General features: G+C 41.4%; 1 protein-coding gene across 1 annotated transcript in view; it reads right to left on the bottom strand.

The window, feature by feature from the left end:
• LOC124804721 (exosome complex component RRP45-like) overlaps nucleotides 1-8,343 on the bottom strand; it is a 66,893-nt gene extending 58,550 nt beyond the window's left edge. Inside the window, exons 1-5 of the mRNA XM_047264997.1 lie at nucleotides 8,067-8,343; nucleotides 6,566-6,660; nucleotides 6,269-6,491; nucleotides 5,963-6,183; nucleotides 4,681-4,902 (exon numbers count right to left, since the gene is read on the bottom strand). Coding sequence (XP_047120953.1) covers nucleotides 4,681-4,902; nucleotides 5,963-6,183; nucleotides 6,269-6,491; nucleotides 6,566-6,660; nucleotides 8,067-8,132 — 827 coding nt within the window. The 5' untranslated portion in view covers nucleotides 8,133-8,343. The remainder of the gene's footprint in view (nucleotides 1-4,680; nucleotides 4,903-5,962; nucleotides 6,184-6,268; nucleotides 6,492-6,565; nucleotides 6,661-8,066) is intronic.
• Between the last annotated feature and the right edge of the window lie 15,807 nt (nucleotides 8,344-24,150).

Raw genomic sequence — 24,150 nt, 5'->3', positions numbered from 1 at the left:
GCAGGCAGGTATGAACTGATAAGAAGCAACTATCAAGTTCTTTTTTTATTTTAGAACAGTCTTTGATACCGTGATTTTGATACTTCATTCACCATACTTAGCAGCTTAAATTATTCTCCAAGCATACTAGATGGTTTTGCTAATACCTGCTGTCCAGTCTGGGTCTATAAAGTCACAATGCTAACAGGAAATATAATGTATCCCCAGGATTTGGTAACAGATTCAATACATTTCTCATTACACATCAATGACATATCATTTCATCTACACATGTGATGAGGTCAGTATGAAGACTGTCAAAGCTGATCTACGAGCATTATACAAATGGAGATATAATAAAGGGTACAAACTCAACTGGCCGTTCTATTTGCGTGTGGTACCCGATGATGGAGCTTTAGGTCTCCAGAACTAGTCATGCAATGAAAGATATATTATTCACAACTGAAGCAGATTTTCAATCTAATATGATTTTCGGCTGTAGTTGTTCTTCAATTCAACATACAGGGTGATTCAAAAAGAATACCACAACTTTAAAAATGTGTATTTAATGAAAGAAACATAATATAACCTTCTGTTATACATCATTACAAAGAGTATTTAAAAAGGTTTTTTTTCACTCAAAAGCGAGTTCAGATATGTTCAATATGGCCCCCTCCAGACACACGAGCAATATCAACCCGATACTCCAACTCATTCCACACTCTCTGTAGCATATCAGGCGTAACAGTTTGGATAGCTGCTGTTATTTCTCGTTTCAAATCATCAATGGTGGCTGGGAGAGGTAGCGAAACACCATATCCTTAACATACCCCCATAAGAAAAAATCGCAGGGGGTAAGATCAGGGCTTCTTGGAGGCCAGTGATGAAGTGCTCCGTCACGGGCTGCCTGGCGGCCGATCCATCGCCTCGGGTAGTTGACGTTCAGGTAGTTACAGACAGATAAGTGCCAATGTGGTGGCGCTCCATCCTGCTGAAATATGAATTGTTGTGCTTCTTGTTCGAGCTGAGGGTACAGCCAATTCTCTAACATCCCCAGATACTGTCGTCCAGTTACAGTAGCACCTTCGAAGAAATAGGGACCAAAAACTTTATTGGCTGAAATGGCGAACAAATGTACAACTAAATGAAACTTTATAGCTCCCTTAATTCGCCGACGGATAGTGCTTAGCTCTGCCTTTTGTCGTTGCAGAGTTTTAAATTCCTAAAGTTGTGGTATTCTTTTTGAATCACCCTGTATGTTGAGACAAACAGATATATAATGTTAGCAGCAGTCCTGTGCGGCTTTGGAAACTTTTCTGCATGAATATCATGATACCATCTTACCAAATTGGTTCTGCTGTTATATTTGTCCTACAGCAAAGTGCAAATCAATCAGCTCTAATTGTGTTTCCAAAAGCACACCAACTGGTATTATGGAAACTTAAGTGTTAAATAGTTTTAATTCATTTTGTTGTCTATGTTGGACCTTAATGTTTGTCTCAAAAGACTGACAAGAGTTGCACAATTTTTTGCTAATAAGCTGTAAAACAAGAGTCTGAATATAATTGTAACATTCCCTGCAGCAAGCTGCCAGTCAAATAAATGGAGTTCGTCAACGAACATCACACACATTAGGAATAATCAAACCTTTCGCTTGGAGTGACAAATTTAAATTGTCTAAGTGTCTTGTAATATTGGTGAAAAAGGTCAAGCCAGCAACCCATTTGTCCTCACTGTGTGCTGGCTGCATCTCTGCTTTTATTTCCATAAAAGTGTTTATTTCCTACCAAGTTATGTCATCATGTGTTGCTTCCAAATCTTGCAAAAATCGCTTTCACTGGCAGTGACTGACATTACGCCTGTTTACAAAGTTCAAAATTGCACCACAACCTTCATGAAGTAACGATATTGCACACTTTTTGTGCAAAGGACCTCTTGGTGGATAAAGTTGTGTATACTTGATATGTCTTTTCCAAATTCGGACTTGATTTCTTTTCTTTTATACGAAGCACAAAATCACACTGGTGCAGTGAGATGAAGAGATGGCACACTGGACTCACATTCAGCAGGTTGTCCGGCCATCCAGATTACGGTTTTCCATGACTTCCCTAAGGCACTCCAGATGCTCTGTCTGTAATGGCCTCACTGTTGACGTGGCATTTAATCTTGCTTCTTATCTTTCCCCTCCCCCATCTTTTTTAAACACAAAATCTGTGGTGCTCCAACTGACACCTCAGAACAGAGCCTGTCCCACGGCAAACACATTTTCAGCCCATTCAAATACCACCTCAATATACTGCATTCCATAGGTACAATATCTAATAGCTCCACAAATACCTGTTGTTCCAAGTCAACAACCTGTACAAATAATGGAAGCTGCACATTGTCTGTTACATCACTGGTTTTATCAAGTGCTAATGAATAAGGAAGAAAAGCCGACCCCTTTCCTTCCACTGGTTCTCCAGTTCCACGCCCATATCTCAGATCCAATGAGTTTTCTTGGAGAGGCCAACTGCTTGAAACTTTTTTACCTCTCCTGGCATTAAGCACCCTACGATTGCCAGCAGACACAAAATGAACAGGAGCCCATCGAAAATGGCATGTTGGACTGTGATATTTTTAAAAATTTCAAAACTCCGATATATCGATATTTAAAAAAATATCATTATCGGCTCTCGATATAATGAGAAAAAGTATTGATATATCGACGGAAAAAATATCGACATTCCGGCCCATAAAAATATCAGCTTCGCAATGTAAATATACTGCGTTTTAGAGCTCTATATTTAAGTATAGATTTATTATTAGATATTCTATACATCAACAAACTAGCAGCCTGCCAGCCTACCTCGCCCAGAGCAAGAATTAAAATGAAAACTATGCATCTTCACACTTGGCAATAACCACTTTGCTAACAAAGGTTGCAGGTAACTGGCGCAATAAAAGTTGTCTGATGTGTCTGTTGCCCAATTTCATCATGTATTGGATTTGTCTCTAACACTTCATGTCGACTTCCCTGTTTTTTCATTTCTGTTAATGCCAGCAACCCAGCAGTTGTGTCAAAATTGTATGGTGAAGCTAAACGTTGCAATTTGTGTTGATAGCACCAAGTGCCGATAGCATCAGCATTTCCCCTTATACGCCTCTGCCCAACGCAAAGACCAATCTTGTCATTTAGCTTTTTTGTTCATTATTTTCAGCAACTGTTTTTGAAGAATGCCAGTGTGAAGGAATAGCACACTAGTTGCATTAAAATTGTTTTTACTGCAACTGGTGTGCTACTTTTTCACATTGGAAATCTTGTTATGCCATTCGACCTGCCACTCCCCCACCACCATCTGTGCAATCGGACTTCTTCTTTTGTGCTGTATATACTTGCTTCATACAGTCAAAGAAAGACTGGATGCGGTGAAAGCAAAAAAAGTAGTAAAACTCCTTCACAAATTATGTTCAAGAACAATTTCAAATATTTACCAAAAAAGGTGAGAAGATGTAATATAAAATAAAAATATCAGCACTTGATATTGCCACTTTGATATTAATATATCAGGAGAAAATATCACCGATATATATCAATATTTTTTGGAAAAAGTTGAATGGAAAATATCAATATATATTGATATTTTTTTGGAGAAAAATATGGATATTTCAATATTTCATCAACAGCCCTAATGGCATGCCACTTGTTGCAATAATGTGTGCAACCTTGTAGCTTGTTTGTAATGCTGCACGTTCCTCCATGTCAGTGATCTAAAAGTAGTTGCATCAAACACATGTAACAATTGAAATTAATGAATTCAATTAACATGCAGAATGTTTACATTACGACTTTTTTGTGTCTCAATATTGCCCATTGCTTTACTTCGCCCTTCAGTGCTGCAATGAGTTGTTTCCTTGCAGTGCCATCCAACTCACAAAACTTGGTGGAGTGAAGGGACAAGTACTGTACTTCTTCATTGGATTAAGCATCATATGGCACGCTGGACACTGAACCAACCCATCTTCTTTTTTTTCTTTTCTTCTTTCAAAAAATAAGAATTGTTCTTTCCAACAAAGGGAAAATGACAACGACCTATTTCGAGAAGTCATTGTTCTAGCTAAATTCATTAGGAAGTGTCCAGATGTATACTCAACACAGCAGTGAACAAACGGAACTGCCTGGCAGATTGCCTAGCCAACTGGTGCCTACCTGTGGTTGAGCTGATGGACGCTCTTGTTCGATCGGTTGCTGCGTTTGTAGACAACTACGGCTTTCAGGCAGTACTGGTGGTAGCTTTTTGCACCTCATGCTCAAAGGTGGAAATGATGCTGTAAGCTGTCAAGGTTCTTTTGCTGTATGGATCTATCTTCCCTGTTTGTTAAATGTATTCTTTATACTATCACAATTGAGTATCTTCCTTTTACATTAGATCTTTTCATTATCACAAAGTCTCTAACAGTGGCAAGTAACCCAAATTTCTATCACAGAGCTACTCTTATTTTTGTGCTTCCACTTACAAGTAAATTAACATTTACCACTGCCATCAACACCACCCCACCATCGCTATTAGCAATAGTATTGCTGTACTTTGTACACAGAATTTCAATTTTGCTGCCTGTAAACAAAGTAGTTGACACTCTCAATCCACCAGAAGTATTTTGATGAACCATAATGGCCTATTACTAAACTCAAGATGTTTATAAAATATGTTTGAAAATCACCTGGCTTTGGCATCACTTTCCAAGGCACTCCGCATTATCTCTACAACCCGAGATGCACGTACAGCAGCTTGAATTGCACACTGTATAATCATCTCGGGATCTGCAAGTGCACTGCCTCCCAAGTGAACACCACAAAGCTCACGGTATGAATTCATACCGAACACTATATGAGCTTCAGCAACACGCTCTTCTAGCTCCGTAGGATCTGCCACTACATGCTCCCTTGGAAAAAAGAAACAAGTCCACATTGTGATACAATATCGACAGATCAAAAAACATTAGTATATTATAAGCCAATCCCTACAAACAAACAGAAATGAAGAAACAAAAAGACATTGACGTAACACAAAGTAAAATACTGTATTTAGTGAACAAAATTTATGCTGAATACCTACAAGACAGGTTACAGATGTTCCAAATTATATTTACAGTACAGTTGTATTTAAACTTTCACTAACTGGGAGGGCCTTTATGAGATGCAAGTGATCATAGGACAATGAAACTTTGTGGAAACATTTGTAACCACATGATGAAGAGAAATACTGAATAAACCATTGAAAAAAATAATGACTAAACCATTGAAAGGAACACACATTAATTGTGTACCAAGTTTACATTCCAGGTTACAAACACTGCTCAGTGTGACAAACATCTGCATCCACAACAGCCTGGAAGCTTGCATGGACATATTTTCACCGTTGTTCACAGCACTTTACGAACTGTGGACCCAGCAACGTATAGCCATCATGTACTGCATGAGGATCACACATTGCATCCAGCGTCTCAGCCATGGAAACAGAAGCTTCTTCAACACACAGGGTGCAATTGGCTGTTGGCTTTTCCCAGAAGTAATTCCAAAATCACCTGTTAATTCGAACTTCCGAATCATGTGCTTCAATGCTGATGTGGAAAGAGGACTTACCTGTATTCCTTTAATGAGCAGCAGCACTATTCCTGATGTTTTGATAGGACAGCCTTTCAAATGAAGCCCTAAATACCTTAACCACACCTATGTTGATTGTCTACAACTGTAATGGATACTAATGCTTGTGTTTCAACCCTACGTTGCTGTACCAGTACCGATGCCTAAGGGCAAGTCTCGAAGCTAATGCTGCTAACAACACAAATCCTGTACTGCACAGGTTGATCATCATTCCTATGAAATTGAATACTAATATGGTAAATAGTTTTCTGTCTACACTGGTACAAGTAGTGAAAATTTAATTATAACTGTCCTGTATTTATCTGTTTTAAAAGAAAGCTGAATAGAAAAGTCACCCACCCATTGTTGAACACAGCAAAGGAGACACATACTGGGTAATGATGAAGTGTTATTGGTACTGTGTCTTTCTCTTCTGCACTATGGATGATTATTTTGCCACCCTCAGCAGTAAAATCTGGGCGCTGAAAGTGACCCAATGCTGTCAGAGCAGCAACAGAGGCAGCATCTGCCAAATTTCCTTCATGGTTTAATACTGTTATATCTACACGAAGTGCCCACACCTGCGGGGGGGGGGAAAAAAAATGTAAACTCGACTCTTGTTTACAAAACAGCATAAATATACTTTCACACACATGATTAATATACTTTTTCTTCACTTTTGATGCACAGAGACTCCAAGTCAACAGCCCTGCTGTCCTTAATACATTTTTCCAAAACCCGGCTCAACTGAACGGCAAGGTCTGATGGTCGTCCTGCCTCAAAATCAGGTGCAGCCATAGGGCTCAATTCCACATAAACTAGAAGCAGACCTTCCTCCGGACGGGTTGGTTTGGGTTGTTGAACTTCACAGGACACCTGTGCTATAACTCTAAAACAGTGAATAATATTTACATCAGGCAAAAAACCAGCTGAAAAACAAATGTAATTTTAAGGACGTCATACCTGGTCAGCCCCAATAAAACTTGACAGCAGCCTAGATCACTGCCAAAAAAGATTTTCAGATCTCTGTGCTGATTAAAAGCTCGCCCATCAAGTCTCTGAAAGTCAAATCATTGCTGATATCAGTAATGTACAACAACACTAAAAATTTAAATTATAGGTGTCTCAACAAACATAAGCCCATTCAAAATCTTATGGAAGATTGTCAACTTTTCTTAATGATGTGAGAATCTCATTCTGTCCTAATTTCACTCACAAAGTTGATTGAAAAAATTTGTCAACTGTCAGCAGAATAGGTTTGTGTGTCCTATGTGCAAAAACCCTTAATTTTTACCATGTTTATGATGGCAGTCAGACTTTAATGAGAGAAGTATCTGGATTTCTTTATTGATGTACAACTTCCATTTTGAAACCAAGGAGATCTGAAATTCTCACTCTAGTAGCAGCACCAAAGTTTCATACTTAATCCAATATTTACTGCGTAACAATAACTTGCTGAAAAAGCAGTATAACAGAATGAGGCACAATACTGCAAGTATATTCAAACGAAATATGGGGTCCTACTAATCCTTGCGAAGAAATGAAGTCCAGTGTGACCTGTATACAGAAATTCTAATTGGCAGAATCGGGACACTTTAGGTATGGAGAATCACAGTAAATTCTGAGTACGCCTAGAAGCCAACCAATATACACTACGCATAAAGGTCTCTCCTAAATGTGAATAAAAATCTTTTTATCAAACAAATTGTTCTGAAGGATTTATATGTCCTGATGGAAATTTCGAGCTACGTACTATCTATCGAGACGCTTGGTAAAATGGTGCCATATCAAAATAGTTACATTGTTATGGTACAATCAAAAACCAAAATGGGGCTCTTCAACAATCTGGTAAGTAATTCAATAATCCGTTAACAAGAACATTTGCTCTAGATACTGACCACTTACTTAAATTGCATGAAGACTTATGCCTTTAGTGCCAGAATAATCAAAGAAATACTTATTTTACACTCTCAAAATTATTTTCTCTGACGGGCAATATATATTTCAAACAATAACATGAAGTCATACATTAACATCGATGACTTTGCAGCAGATCAGTTCCACGATATGTGTCAATGAAAGGAACGTTGGTGACAGCTGTGCAGGGATCTCTGGAAAATAATGCCACGAACAATTGTTTATATGATTATGACAAGAATTATTGTTGTGTAATGTGCGCTGATACGTAAATCTACCAAAATTCAATTACAATTATGGCATATAACAACCAGTAGAATTATTTACAACAAATGTGTGATGATTTTTTTTTTCGTCTCTGATGACGCTGAGTGCTGTGCTTGAACCATAAATGGGAGCTATACTGTCTCACTGACTATAAAAGTGTTGTGGATGGCTTTGCTGTCTTCATATTAAAGTCTGATGCTGTCTGTCTGCACCAAAGTTGTACACAACGTGGATTTGTTATTGCAAACTTTTGGCAACTACTGTAATGCTATTAACTCACCCTCCCTTCAGTCAAAGCCTGAAGGACAAACGACTTCTCACAGCTGGATAACACACCGCTTTTCATGTTTACTTATTACCTGATGGCGCAACTACATAACAACAACATATCAACAGCGTCCTTTTCGACAGTAAACACGAAGCAAAGCACGAACAGCAAAGATATATACAAACGTAAGAAAAAAACCGGTACTACACAAATGATAAAGCCCGGTCCACACACAACGATCTGTCTGCGCAGAGATCAGCGCAGATGTCTGTACATGCAAAAGATCGCTGCAAATGTGGTGTGTTCACACGACACAAACCCCAATCTACTACTCGCCCGCCATCTGTCGGTGTAGAAAAGAAATATCAGTGGCAAGCGATTAAGCTCTCCGTAAACGTCAAAAATTTAATTCAGTTATTTTGAAATATAGAAATGGAGGAAGTTTTGTTGTGGTCTGTGTTCGCAACTTGTGTTGCAAAAAACATTCAGACCAACCGCAGGAAACAGAGAAAGCGGTAAAAATGGTGTAGACAGTGGCTGCTAAAGCGAAAGCAGTTTTCTCACGTAAATTTACTGCGAGAGTTGCAGGGCGAACCTAACGACTGTCGAAATTATTTGCGGATGGATGTCGAAACTTATAATTATCTCTTAAAGCTTGTAACCCCTCATATTATGAGAAAAAATACTTCATGAGAATGGCAATTTCTCCTCATGAACGGCTGGCAGTAACGTTAAGATTTGTAGCAACAGGAAGGAGCTACAATGATTTGGAATTTTCAACGGCAATATCGAAACAAGCGTTGGGTGAAATAATACCCAACACATGTGAAGCTATTTACGCTGTCCTGTAGGATGAGTTCATGAAGGCAAGTCAAGTAAATTAAGTCTGCAAAGTTACAGATAATATTTTTAATTTTGTAGACGTGTTTGAAACACAGTAGGCCTATATTATTAGAGATTATATACCTACATGACCAATGAGCTATGGTTGACTTTGTTTCTGAGTAGGCATTTTCAGTTCGCTACTGTGTAGAAGCAACCTGTTACAAACTTTTGTTACAGGATGCAAAACTCCACTTTGAATTCTAGACAGAGTTCGCAACGAATTTTTTTATTTTTTTATTACTGTTTCTCTGTTTGCCGTGGTGGCAACTGCCGGCAATTTTTCAATTACAGCATTGTATGCTGCTGTCTTTTTGTCTCCGTCGCTATATTCTTTACTTTTAATCTTCCACAAACATGGGTGGTTTATATATATTTCAATGAATTCACTTACAAACTCTCGAGAACACTGACGAGTATCAGCCATTTTAATGCCCTGTGCGCACAAATACAAACACTAGACTGAGCAAACAGCTGTTTCGCGCCAGATTTGCGGCGATCTGCTGTCCACACGCTCCAACTTGTCTGCGCAGGTGTGGTTTGAACCCACAGATTTGAGAGGTTTCGCTCAAACCTCCAACTCCAACTTCCATGTTTGCACACACCTCAGGTTGGTGCAAAACTCCTGTCCACACGCAACGATCTGTCTGCGCAGATCTGATGTGCGCAGACATTTGCGCAGACAGATCGTTGCGTGTGGACGGGCCTATAGGATGGGCGATCGATTGAGATTTGTGTCTAGCTACGTTGTCACAAGCTGCTGCAAAAATTCTAGAGTGAAAGTAAATGCCAGAATTAGTATCCTTTCCAATATTCACCGGCTGCATGTTGAGCTCTCGCGAGACCTGTTAGCTCTCTGCTACGAAGTACGAACTGTGATACCGGCTGAAGAGTATACGTCATTTCACACTGATCGTCACGTCACACCACGTCACGTCACATCAAAACATTCCACAGTGCATTTCAAGTGGCAGCATTCGCACAGGCCTTCAACGGGCGGTCATGTCACGCCAAAGGTTTCTCCGGATTAGAGTTTTGACGCTATTGTCGTCTATTAGCATCGGAAGTTAACCTATTTTCGCCGCGCTTACTCCTGTGATAGTAGTGGATTTTGTGTCTTAATCTTTTGTTGTGATTTATTTTTGTCGTAAACTGCAAATGTTGCATGATGACTTGGATATTTTTCCCACCGGCCATTCTTCTACAGCTGAAGTCAGATATCTAAAAGCGAAAAATTGTTTTGCTTTTACAGTACTTGAACAGAGATGGTACCCGCACTGTATATAAAAAAGAACATACGTTGATCAAGTAATTTTCATTAAATAACATATTAACTGAACAAATTAGCAACAATGAAGGAGAAAAATAGAGATGTTTAAGACATTATTAGTTATGGTATACAAGAAAAAACGTATTGGATAAGGTTAAACAGGCTCTGTTTATACCCTGATGAATCTCCTTTGATATGTTTGTATGTATAGCCTACACTTCTGCTGGAAAATAAATGTCGATGTTTTGAAATGTTATTTACCTTCTCAGCACTTAACCACACAAAATTGATCAAGAACATAAGCTACGAAGTTTGCTTTGGCCATTATTAAACTTCATTGTTGCTAGTTGCTCAATTCCGATATCTACCTCTTCATTTAACCTCACTTTCACTGGTTGCTACTGGGATCAGTGAATTGACGTGGCATGATGTGGCATGACGGACAGTGTGAATACACACTGATGTGACGGTATTGACACATGATGTGACATGACGCCAATGTGAATTGGCCTTCTGCGTACCCAGTCTGACACAAAACTACCATCGCAGACATAGTTGACAAGGTATTACATGAAACGTGTTGGCTAACTACAAGTTGTTTGAAACCTTGTCACTTGTAAATCTTTACCACCTCACAGGCATAGCACCATCAAATATTTGTGGTGAATTAGCTGCCAGTGTGGAGACAACAAAGCAGGCTCATCATTAAAACCACCCATTATGTGGGCATGTTCCAGCAATCCCAACGGTGAGATACCAAAGAAGTTGCCTCAAGTCACTCCAGTTTTGCAAACAACAGCAGCTACAGGAAGGAAACAATTATGGATTTCTCGACTTGAGCATAACTCTACCTGGCATCTCCATTCAGACACCCTCACAGCTCAGTATGAGAGTAATGAAGGGTGTGGATGTCACTCAACTGTCTTTCTTCCGACACTGGAAGATCCAGGAGTAATCACCACAAACAGCGTTTCTCTGCTGATACCACCAACCGTGACTGCAAGGAAGCACACACTACGGACACCTACCGCACTGTCAACTATGCCCTGCATCATGCAAGAAGATCTACTGCTTGTGATTCTCAGCACAACTGAGGTTGCAGGATTTTGGTCAACAGTAGTGTACCTTGATAATTCTTTCTTTCATTGCCTTCCAATTGTAGTTTGTGTGATTTTAGGATCTATGCCTCCCTGGTGTGTGAATATCTTTTGTGTTGCTATGGGCAACTACGGACGCTATGATTTCTTTTATTCCGTGTATTAAGCTTTATGTGCATAATTCATGTAACTTGCTTAATGTATTAATAAGTTGTTTTAATCAGAATCTGCCTGTAAATTACTCTGCTAACAGGTTATGGGCCCAGAATTATAAATCGGAGTAATATTCTAAAAAAAAAATTACGAGATCACCAGCTCAGGAAAATTATTAGCAGCACGTGATAATTTGGAACGACGTAATCGCTAAAATCATGGTGTCAGTAAATACCAGTTCATTGCCTACAATCGAAAAACTGATGGGAAGAGAAAGCTACAGTACCTGGCAGTTCGCTATGTGAACATATCTAGAACACAAACAATTGTGGGGATGCATCAGTGGCGAAGTACAGGATGCAACTAAAGTTTGTACAGCAAGAGCCAAAATTATACTTTCTGTTCATCCATCGATATATGTTCACTTGCAAGATACATCTACAGCAAAAGAAGTGTGGGACAAGCTAAAGCAAGTCTATGAAGATTCTGGTCTCTTCAAAAGGTTAGGATTATTAAAAACGTTACTGTAAACCAGACTGGAGAATTGTTCATCAGTAGAAGAATATATGTCAAAGATAATTTCCACGTCACAAAAATTAAATGGCTTGAACTTTGAAGTTAAAGAAGAATGGATTGGGTGTATTCTGGTTGCAGGATTACTGGACGTATATAATCCTATGGTTATGAGCTTAGAAAATTCAAACGTGACAATCACAGGAGACTCCATAAAAAATAAATTACTGCAAGAAATAAACGACGAAGCTTGTAATAAACATTCGATTAGCGATGCCGTTCTGCGAGTCAACAAGAAAAAGAGGGATGTAACATTAAAAAAGGGTCCTAGGTGCTATAATTGCAACAAGTATGGGCATCTGGCTAAAAACTGTTGCAGCAAGAAGAAAAACGACAACAAAACTTCGGCCAAGACAGCCAGCTACCAGACGTTTCTCGCAACATCAGCTGCAGGTAAAGATACATGGACAGTACGATATGTAGAGTCAGGCGCATCAGCGCACTTGTCTAAATATCCTTGTAATGAAAGTAGTGTTGAAGCATTGACAGGCTCGTAAGTTCTAATAGCAAATAATGAAAACATACCTGTAAAAAGTAATTCTTCATTTGTAGATGTTCTCACTGGTAACAAGAAAGCTAGAATCAAAGTAGAGGATATTCTGTATGTGCCTCAGCTAAGCACAAATCTACTGTCTGTTATTAAAATAGTAGAACAGGGTCATTCTATTTTATTTGATAACCAAGGTTGTCGTATTCACGATGCATGCAAAAATATGGTTGCTAGTGCGTCATTAGCAAACGGAATGTACCGACTAGACCAAGCATATGATCGAAATTTTGAAGCAAAATCCGTATTGCAGGCACATAGTGCAGACTTGTGGCATACAAGACTAGGTATCTGCTTTCTGAAGCTATGGATGATCTTTGTAATGGTTTGGCTAGTGAAATTTCATATAAGGGAACAATAAATACCCCCTGAACAATTTGCTTAGAGGGAAAACAAACAAGACTTCCTTTTCCACGATCTAGCTCAAGACCCACAGAAATTCTCAAGCTTGTTCACTCAGATCTGTGTGGGCTGATGCAAACTAGATCAATTGGAGGAGCAAAATACTTCCTCACTCTACTTGATGTTTATTCCAGGAAAGTATTTGTGTATTTCCTCAGAAATAAAAAACACGTTGCACAACTGATGTGGGACTTCAAAAATCTAGGAGAAAGGCAAACTGGGAAAAGGATCTGCACTCCATGCACCGATAATGGCACAGAATATGTGAATGATCATCTGACAACATTTTTCAGAAAGGAAGGAATCCAACATCAGACTACAACGCCATATACACCAGAACAAAATGGAGTGACTGAGCATTACAACCATACAATACTAGAAAAAGCAAGATGCCTGCTCTTTGAAGCAAATTTGCCAAATAAATCTTGGGCAGAAGCAGTCTCCACTGCTGTTTATTTAATTAACAGGTCCCCAACTAATTCACTAAAGAATAAGACCCTAGAGGAAGCTTGGTCAAACAAGAAGCCGAATCTTAAGCATCTTAGAATGTTTGGAAGTAAGGCATATGCTCGCATTCTAAGAGCCAACAGACGAAAATGGGGCAAAAAAGTGTTGAGTGTATTTTGGTAAGATACTGCGAAGATTCAAAAGCATACAGACTTTCTGAACCTAACTGTCAGAGAATCATAAAAAAGAGAGATGTGATTTTTGATGAAAATACTTCGAAACAGTGTAAAGAGGGAATTGAGTCAATGGAACCAAGTCGACTGTTTCTCACACTGACAGAGAAAAAAACAAGATGAAGTAACTACAACTGCATTAGAAAAAATTGAACCTGAACATGAAAGTGTAACATCAAGCAGCAGTTCAATGAATACTAGCAGCAATGACGAAATAAGTCCAGAAGGTCCAGTTAATGATAATGAACAACTGCAGCAAATACGAAGGTCATCGAGAATACCAAGCCAAACAAACTGCATGACTTTGTAACTTATCAGTCTAAACAGTCATCTGACTCTGATTCTTTGACATTAGAAGAAGCGATGATGTCAGGCAATGCTGAAAACTGGTTGAAGGCAATGCAAGACGAGTTACAATCTTGCAAAGAGAGCCACACGTGGGAGTCTGCTGATTTACCTTCATATAAAAAACCAATCAAAGCAAAATGGGTATTTAAAAGAAAGAAAGATATGAAAGGTCTCATTGTATGCTACAAAGCATGGCTAGTGATAAAAGGTTGTGCTCAGAAGCAAGGCCTGGACTATGATGAAACATATATGCCAGTCATAAGATATAACTCATTAAGATATTTATTTGCTATTGCTGTTAAATATGATCTCGACATTGATCACCTAGATGTTGTCACAGCTTTCTTACAAGGTGATTTACATGAAGAGATTTATGTGAAAGTTCCAGAAGTAGATCCAGTTACAAAGACAGTGAAAGATAACGGTGTAAAAAGACTGAAAAGGCAGTATATGGATTGAAGCAAGGTGGTCGCAGCTGAAACTTGAAATTAGATAGTACACTATTGAATCTAAACTTCAAAAGGTCAACAGCTGATCCTTGTGTCTACCAAAAAAATCAAGGTTCAGACGTTTTAATAGTTGCTTTTTATGTGGACGATATGCTCATTTTTAGTAACAGTTCACAAGACAGATATGCCTTTAAAAACAAACTCAGAGAAAAATTTAAGCTGAAAAATCTTGGTGAAGTTACAAACTGTTTAGGCATCCGAATTACTAGAAAGCACAAAGAAGGTTATTTGTGGGTGGATCAGACACACTATATGGAACAAATTCTCAACAGATTTAATATGAAAGAGAGTAACCAACATGTGCACCACTGGACAGTAATCAGATGCTCACTCATGATATGTGTCCGAAAACAGAACAAGAGCAAGAAGCTATGGAAAACATACCCTATTGTGAAGCAATAGGTAGTTTAATGTATGTTCAATTAGGAACAAGACCAGACCTAGCCTTTCCAATAAGAATTGTTAGCCTTTTTGTAATAATCCAGGAATACTGCACTGGTAAGCAGTCAAAAGAATCTTCGGATATCGATATGAAACTTTCGTTTTCTTAGTCAGAGGACTGCCACATAGTAGGTTACTGTGATGCAAATTGGGCTGGAGATTCCGAAGACAGAAAGTCAACAACTGGATATCTCTTTAAATTTCAAGGAGCAGTGAAATTGGACCGCGCCGCACCAAGAGCGACATCTGGAAGCAATGAATGTAAGTGACGCTCCTGCTAGCCTCGGCGTCAGATCGGCACCGGATCGCGGAATTTAGTCACCAGTGACGTGTGTCAACTTGCCTGAACAGTTCACATATCAAGGACTCTAAATTACATTGCTCGTCACCCTTCGTTTGCAACTACTACTTGTAAATCTCCAAAGTTAAGTATTGTCAATTGCTTTCTAGGAATAAAACTACTAATGTTATTTGTTTCAATTGTTGAATAGCATTCGGAGAACGCTGCTTCCCTTAGAGCACCATATTAGCGACGAGTGGGCAAGACCTCACAACTGGCGACGAGTCATCAACCAAACTACGTGCCGATGGCCATGGCCATAATTTTTGCAGGTGCCTTGATTCTCTCTTGTCTTTCTTTGCAGGAGCGCATGTTGCTTTAACAGTTTCTTGTCGTTTTTGCTATTAAGTGTTTTCAGGTGGGCATTGCAGAAAATTTCTTTGATTTTATCGTTCTTTACCTTGTTTGCCTTGGATACTTTTTGCATTTGTGTCTTCCAATATGGCCACTCTACCTGTCCTGCCTCTTGCTCAGGCGCCGCAGCCACGAGCGTTAGAGGCAACACAACTAATGCAGCTGTTTCAGTTTCAAACGAATCAGATATCTACCCTGCTCAGCACGGTGCAGCAGCCCAGCAGAACAAGCACTGCCTACTACAGCTGCTGTACCACCTTTTAGGCAGTTTAGTGAACAAGACGAGGAATAGCTCGAGTGGCTGCACCAGTTCAATGCGCATATGGTAGCTCCCATCGCCTCAGGTACTGTGCAATTTCCTTTTCTATTATATACGGCGGGAAGTGCTGTGTTCAGACTTATCCAGAAGTTACGTCCTAACGCCACTCCGAGTGAACTGTCGTACGAACAAGTCATCACTTTAACTAACTATTATGACCACCAAGTGAATGTGGTAGCAGCTAGGAATCAATTCTTTAATTGCAAAAAACGGCCAGAACAAACAGATCGAGAGTGAGTAACAGTTTTATAGGATATGACGAGAAAATGCAAATTCAAATGTGCTTGTGGTTCAGATGTTATGTTGCGTGATGCGATCGTGTACAATATGCCTGATGTCAAGATCAGAGAACAAACAGGTGGTGCAAACATTAGATCACTACGATTCAAGTGCTTTGTCGGCTCATACATTTGAGCCGCCAGCCATTTTCGGGTTGAGTCCCTTAGTTGTGAACGCTCCATTCCGTACTAGCGGCGTGCGCTAGCCACGCTGGGTCATCAACCTTCCACAGCGCGTACGCAGTTCACTAAGCAGGTGGCTACAAAAGCGAACAGAATTAAGTCTTGCCCTCGCTGTTATACACAGCACAAACGCCAAGACTGCCCCTCCCAACAAGCTCAGTGTTACACTCGTGGTAGGAAAGGACATGTGCAATCCGTGTGTTTGCAACGGAACAAACATAAGAATTCAGCCCACTCACAAACTCTCGTCACATGTCCCATGTCGTTAATGCAGTATATTCCAAGTTTGCAACTAGCAAGCATGCAGTTTCTACTTTGATACGTCACCCAAACAAACTTTCTGTTCATTTACTTATTTTTGGGAAATGTGTGAAATTTCAGTTGGTCACGGGTGCCTCTGTCACATTGTTAAATCGTCGCACATATGAACTGTTAGGCTCTCCACGCCTGTTTAAAAGTAGCACGTAACTGACGGCTTATAATGGGCAAGACATTCCCATTCTTGGAACATGTACTTTGCCTGCCATGCATCGCTTGCATACGCGAACAATGACTTTAACAGTGCTGCAATCACGCGAGTGTGAGAACATATTTGGACTTTTTTGATTTGTTTGGCTTTAACATTCAGGACAATGTGTTGTCAGTGTCTGCATTGTTAAAGGATTTCCCAGAACTCTTTTCTGAAGGTTTAAGTAAAGCTAACAATTTTGATGCACATATTACGCTGAAAGACAATGCTCAGCTGAAATTTTGTCAGGCCAGAACTGTTCCTATTGCATTTCGGGACAAAGTCTTGGCTGAACTTATCCATTGCCACGCCCAGAGGATCTCATGGACAGATTAGGCGCTGGATGCTACTTTTCAAAAATAGATTTGCGCGACACGTATCTTCAAATACCGAGCTCAAAAATTGTGTGTAGTAAATACTCATTTGGGATTGTTTAAATATTTGTGTATGCTTTTTGGCAGTGCTTCCGCACCCGCCATTTTTCAACGGTATTTGGAACAGCTGACTGCACAAGTGCCAAAATGTTCAAATTATTTGGAGGATGTTGTGGTCGCAGGTTCGTACACCTGAAGAACATATTGCAAACTTACGTGGTTTGTTTCGTGTGTCATATGCTGCAGAACTTAAGTGTAGACTGAGCAAGTGTGATTTTTTTTTAAAACCTGAGTTGCAGTATCTTGGTCATGTCATAAACAGTCAAGGTGTACATCCTCTGCAGTCGCATTTGTTAGCCACACGAAACTTGCCGGTTCCCCGCAATATCACAGAATTGCAGTTAGTTTTAGGGAAAATAAACTATTATATATCACCGAATGCTGCGCAAATCGCAGCTCCATTGCATCGGTTGCGTCGCAAGAATGTCCCCTCTGTTTGGACAGATGACGGTCTTGTAGCTTTTCAAAAAATTAAAGATGATGATCGATGCTTAGTTCACTTTGATCCTGAAAATCCGATTGTATTGCAGGTTAACGCTTCCTCTTATGGAATCGTTGCAGCGCTTTTGCACAGAATTGGTGGTAAAGACAGGCCTATTGGTTTCGCATCAAAAAGTGTTGTCCAAAGCTGAGTGTAATTATTCACAAATTGAAAAAGAGGCATTGGCTATTGTGTATGGTGTCACCAAATTCCACTACTATGGCAGAAAATTCTACTTAGTAACGGATCACAAGTCTTTGCAGTCCATGTGTAATCTGATGAAACCGGTTCCTGTATGAACTGCCCAAAAATTGCAAATATAGGCTTTGTTGTTGTTTCAATACCAGTACGAGATTGTGTATCGTCCGACGGCTCAACAGTGTAAATGCGGACGCACTTTCAGGCCTTCCGATTGGCCCTGACACAGAGTTTGAGGCTTCTGCTGCAGCTTGTTGTCACATCAGTGTACAGGGTTCTGAACTGCTTCAGTCTTTCCCGCTAAATTATAAGAAAATTGCAAGGGCCGCGGAAACTGATCCAAATTTGAACGTTTTGCTCAAATACATTCGCACATCTTGGCCCCACTCCTTGAATAGCATAAAGAATTTTGTAGCGCTCCGATACTTTGCAGGTCGGCATAGCCTCGCTGTTCTGAAAGGTGTAATTCTTGTTCAAAGTGACAGTGGACAGTCACGTGTGTTGATCTCTAAAGTTTTGCAAAAAGAAGTGTTGCAGTTACTTCACCAAGGACACTGGCGGATTGTTCGTACGAAACAGCGAGTCGATACTGTACTTGGCAGGGTCTCGACGCCCAAATAAAACAGATGACGTCACAGTGTCACGTATGTGCGGAAAATCAGTCCGCTCTGCCACAAACGTTCTCTGCTTGGCCTAAGTCGCAGTCGCCACGACAACGTGTGCATGTATACTTTGCGGGACCCTTTTGGAACACTCGCTGGTTGATTGTGGTTGACTCATATAGCAAGTTTCCTTTCGATGTGCTCATGAACTCGACATAGTCACGTAGCACAATTCAGGTGTTGTCTTCGATTTTTTTGCCTAGAAAGTTTACCTGAAGTAATAGTGTCAGACAACGGACCTCAGTTTACGACCCGTTAGGTTGAAACATTGTGAACGCAATGGCATACTGCGTCTAACTAGTCCCCCTTTCCATCTACATCTACATCTACATACATACTTCGCAATCCACCATACGGTGCGTGGCGGAGGGTACCTCGTACCACAAATAGCGTCTTTTCTCCCTGTTCCACTCCCAAACAGAACGAGGGAAAAATGACTGCCTATATGCCTCTGTACGAGCCCTAATCTCTCTTATCTTATCTTTGTGGTCTTTCCGCGAAATGTAAGTTGGCGGCAGTAAAATTGTACTGCAGCCAGCCTCAAATGTTGGTTCTCTAAATTTCCTCAGTAGCGATTCACGAAAAGAACGCCTCCTTTCCTCTAGAGACTCCCACCCGAGTTCCTGAAGCATTTCCGTAACACTCGCGTGATGATCAAACCTACCAGAAACAAATCTAGCAGCCCATCTCTGAATTGCTTCTATGTCCTCCATCAATCCGACATGATAGGGATCCCAAACGCTCGAGCAGTACTCAAGAATAGGTTGTATTAGTGTTTTATAAGTGGTCTCCTTTACAGATGAACCACATCTTCCCAAAATTCTACCAACGAACTGAAGACGACTATCCGCCTTCCCCACAACTGCCATTACATGCTTGTCCCACTTCATATCGCTCTGCAGTGTTACGCCCAAATATTTAATCGACGTGACTGTGCCAAGCGCTGCACTACTAATGGAGGATTCAGACGTTACAGGATCTTTTTCCTATCCATCTACATTAATTTACATTAATCTATATTTAGAGTTAGCTGCCATTCTTTACACAATAAAACGGCGAAGCGGAACGTTTTGTCAGAACATTCAAGCAGCAGATGGTCAAACTTTGCTCTGCACACACCAAGGGTCAAGCATTGCAACTGTTTCTGGCCTCGTATCGTTCGCACTCACGAGATTGACCATCACCGGCGGAATTGCTCCACGGCCGCCGCCATCGCACACTGCTCCACCTGCTCCACCCTCCTCAGCATCTGGCGCCGAAATCAGCCGCAAGTATCGCTTCGCGCTGCATGGTGTTGTCCTTTACAGGGTTTATAGCGGCAGCAGACGGTAGGAGAGAGGCAAGATCGACGATCGACTTGGTGCTTGCATGTATCTTGTTTCAGGTCCAGATGGTTTGCAGCGTCGCCATCAAAATCAACTTCGCCTCTGTCACATACACGATGATCTATCTTTCAGATTCATGGGTCCAGAGGGCAGCGCGGCCACTGCAGCCGCTAGAGGGTGTCATCACGGCACCACAAAACGACCTCATGGAGACGAAGCCTTCGCCTCCTCCGCCTCCTCTCGTCCTACTGATGGAGCTGGACCCGCCCACACCGCATCAATAGCCGCTTTCATCTGGTTCATGGCAGCAGGAGGTGGACGTATACCATTCTGGTCGTTTTCCGTTGGACGTTTCCACCGAGCGCAGGCCGGATGGCGGGTTACGGCCAGAAGCTGGAAGTCCCCTGCAGCCACAGCTTCTGGTCCATCAGAGCGTCCACGCTCCTGCATCCCCTGCCATGGTCGCACTCCATACACGACGACGGTTCAAATGGCTCTGAGCACTATGGGACTTAACATCTGAGGTCATCAGTCCCCTAGAACTTAGAACTACTTAAACCTAACTAACCTAAGGACATCACACACATCCATGCCCGAGGCAGGATTCGAACCTGCGACCTTAGTGGTCGCGCGGCTCCAGACTGAAGCGCCTAGAACCGCTCGTCCACACCGGCCGGCCACGACGACGGTCCGTCGCTTTGGGGGGGGGGGGGGGGAATGTTTTGGCGTAACCACATACACCGGAACGAAGATGCGGAATGCAAGAGCAGAGAAGGCAGTGAGGAAACGGCGGCCAATGGTGCGCGGAATTGGACAGCGCCACACCAAGAGCGACATCTGGAAGATGCAAATATAAGCGACGCTCCTGCTAGCCTCAGGGTGAGATCGTCACCAGATCGCGGAATTTAGTCACCAGTGACGTGTGTCAACTTGCCTCAACAGTTCACATATCAAGGACTCTAAATTATATTGCTCGTCACCCTTCGTTTGCAACTACTACTTGTAAATCTCCAAAGTTAAGTATTGTCAATTGCTTTCTAGAAATGAAACTATTAATGTTACACTACCGGCTATTAAAATTGCTACACCACGAAGATGACGTGCTACAGACGCGAAATTTAACAGACAGGAAGAAGATGCTGTGCTACGCAAATCATTAGCTTTTCAGAGCATTCACACAGGGTTGACGACGGTGGCGACACCTACAACGTGCTGACATGAGGAAAGATTCCAACCGATTTCTCATACACAAACAGCAGTTGACCGGCGTTGCCTCGTGAAACGTTGTTGTGATGCCTCGTGTAAGGAGGAGAAATGGGTACCATGACGTTTTCGGCTTTGTTAAAGGTCGGATTGTAGCCTATCGGCTATCACGATTGCGGTTTATCGTATCGCGACATTGCTGTTCGCGTTGGTCGAGATCCAATGACTGTTAGCAGAATATGGAATCGGTGGGTTCAGGAGGGTAATACGGAAAGGCCGTGCTGGATCCCAACGGCCTCGTATTACTAGCAGTCGAGATGACAGGCATCTTATCCGCATGGCTGGCTGTAACAGATCGTGCAGCCACGTCTCAACAGATGTGGACGTTTGCAAGACAACAACCATCTGCACGAACAGTTCGATGACGTTTGCAGCAGCATGGACTATCAGCTCGGAGACCATGGCTGCGGTTACCCTTGACGCTGCATCACAGACAGGAGCGATCGCGATGGTGTACTCAATGACGAACCTGGGCGCACGAATGGCAAAACGTCATTTTTGCGGGTGAATCCAGGTTCTGTTTACATCGGAAGCGTGTATTCGTCATCGCCATACTGGCGTATCACCTGGCGTGATGGTATGGGGTGCCATTGGTAACACGTCTCGGTCACCTCTTGTTCGCACTGACGGCACTTTGAACAGTGGACGTTACATTTCAGATGTGTTACGACCCGTGGCTCTACCTTTCATTCGATCCATGCGAAACCATACATTTCAGCAGGATAATGCACGACCGCATGTTGCAGGTCCTGTACGGGCCTTTCTGGGTACAGAAAATGTTCGATTGCTGCCCTGGCCAGCACATTCTCCAGATATCACACCAACTGAAACGTCTGGTCAATGGTGGCCGAGCAACTGGCTCGTCACAATACGCCAGTCACTACTCTTAATGAACTATGGTATGGTGTTGAAGCTGCATGGGCAGCTGTACCTGTACACGCCATTCAAGCTCTGTTTGACTCAATGCCCAGTCGTGTCAAGGCCGTTATTACGGCCAGAGGTGGTTGTTCTGGGTACTGATTTCTCAGGATCTATGCACCCAAATTGCGTGAAAATGTAATCACATGTCGGTTCTAGTATAATATATTTGTCCAATGAATACCCGTTTATCATCTGCATTTCTTCTTGGTGTAGCAATTTTAATGGCCAGTAGTGCATTTGTTTCAATTGTTGAGTAGCATTCGGAGAACGCTGCTTCTCTTAGCACCCTATTAGCGAAGAGTGGGAGTCCCCACACTGCTAATTCTCTCACTCTCTCTGACATGGCAGAAGTTGAACTGTTAAGTTTCATCTCGTGTAAAAGGTGCTGAGTACCTTCAACATAGCAACCACTTGGACTGTAAAGTCTCTCTCTCCAAGTGGAATCCTATGCTTTTACAGATATTATGTAGTGGTTGTCTGAGGCGAGGGGACGAAAAGCTATGGCAGCAATGGTAGGGTTGGGGGGAGGGGGGGGGGTTAGGGGTGGTGGGAGAAGACTGTGCTGAGTCAAATGTTGTATAATACTTTTAGCCTGTATATAATGAAAATGCGTCCACACCCATCTCCTGAACTAACGCTTTTGTGCTTTTCAGATCACGAAGTGTGAGAAACCATCACATGCAATGGATCAGCTCAGCCTAAATACAAAACATATGACATCCTTCGATGGCTGGTCTTTAGCTATTAAGTAGTGTCCAGACAAACTCAGTGAAGCTGGATTCTTTTATACGTATAACAGAGATCAGACTATACAGGGTGATTCAAAAAGAATACCACAACTTTAGGAATTTAAAAATCTGCAACGACAAAAGGCAGAGCTAAGCACTATCTGTCGGCGAATTAAGGGAGCTATAAAGTTTCATTTAGTTGTACATTTGTTCGCTTGAGGCGCTGTTGACTAGGCAGACAGATGAATCTTTCGTTTCAACGATTGTGTTTAGTGATGAAGCAACTTTCCACACTAACGGGAAAGTCAACCGTCACAATGTTTGTATATGGGGCACTGAGAATCCGCGGGAAACAACTCAGTATGAACGTGACTCGCCTAAGGTGAACTTTTTCTGTGCCATTTCAGCCAATGAAGTTTTTGGTCCCTTTTTCTTCGAAGGTGCTACTGTAACTGGACTACAGTATCTGGAGATGTTAGAGAATTGGCTGTTCCCTCAGCTCGAACAAGAAGCACAACAATTCATATTTCAGCAGGATGGAGCGCCACCACATTGGCACTTATCTGTCCGTAACTACCTGAACGTCAACTACCCGAGGCGATGGATCGGCCGCCAGGCAGCCCGTGACAGAGCACTTCATCACTGGCCTCCAAGAAGCCCTGATCTTACCCCCTGCGATTTTTTCTTATGGGGGTATGTTAAGGATATGGTGTTTCGGCCACCTCTCCCAGCCACCATTGAATGATTTGAAACGAGAAATAACAGCAGCTATCCAAACTGTTACGCCTGATATGCTACAGAGAGTGTGGAACGAGTTGGAGTATCGGGTTGATATTGCTCGAGTGTCTGGAGGGGGCCATATTGAACATCTCTGAACTTGTTTTTGAGTGAAAAAAAACCTTTTTAAATACTCTTTGTAATGATGTATAACAGAAGGTTATATTATGTTTCTTTCATTAAATACACATTTTTAAAGTTGTGGTATTCTTTTTGAATCACCCTGTATATTTGTGCTGTAGTGGAAGCTTTAAAGGCTTAGAAGAAATGCATGATCCATGAGCTAAAGGGTAAAGATGATATAGGTACTGTATGTCAGAACAAAGATGTATTACTTATAGCAAAGTATGCAGCTAATATTAAACTTATTCCAAAACCTTCAGGAAACTGTATTGGTTGTTAATCCGAAAGCATCAAATGCAT

This window comes from Schistocerca piceifrons, chromosome 7 (genome assembly GCF_021461385.2).
Source record: "Schistocerca piceifrons isolate TAMUIC-IGC-003096 chromosome 7, iqSchPice1.1, whole genome shotgun sequence".
Classification (NCBI taxonomy): domain Eukaryota; kingdom Metazoa; phylum Arthropoda; class Insecta; order Orthoptera; family Acrididae; genus Schistocerca; species Schistocerca piceifrons.
Note: the sequence above shows the minus strand (reverse complement) of the source record. Positions and strands in the feature narration are given on the sequence as shown.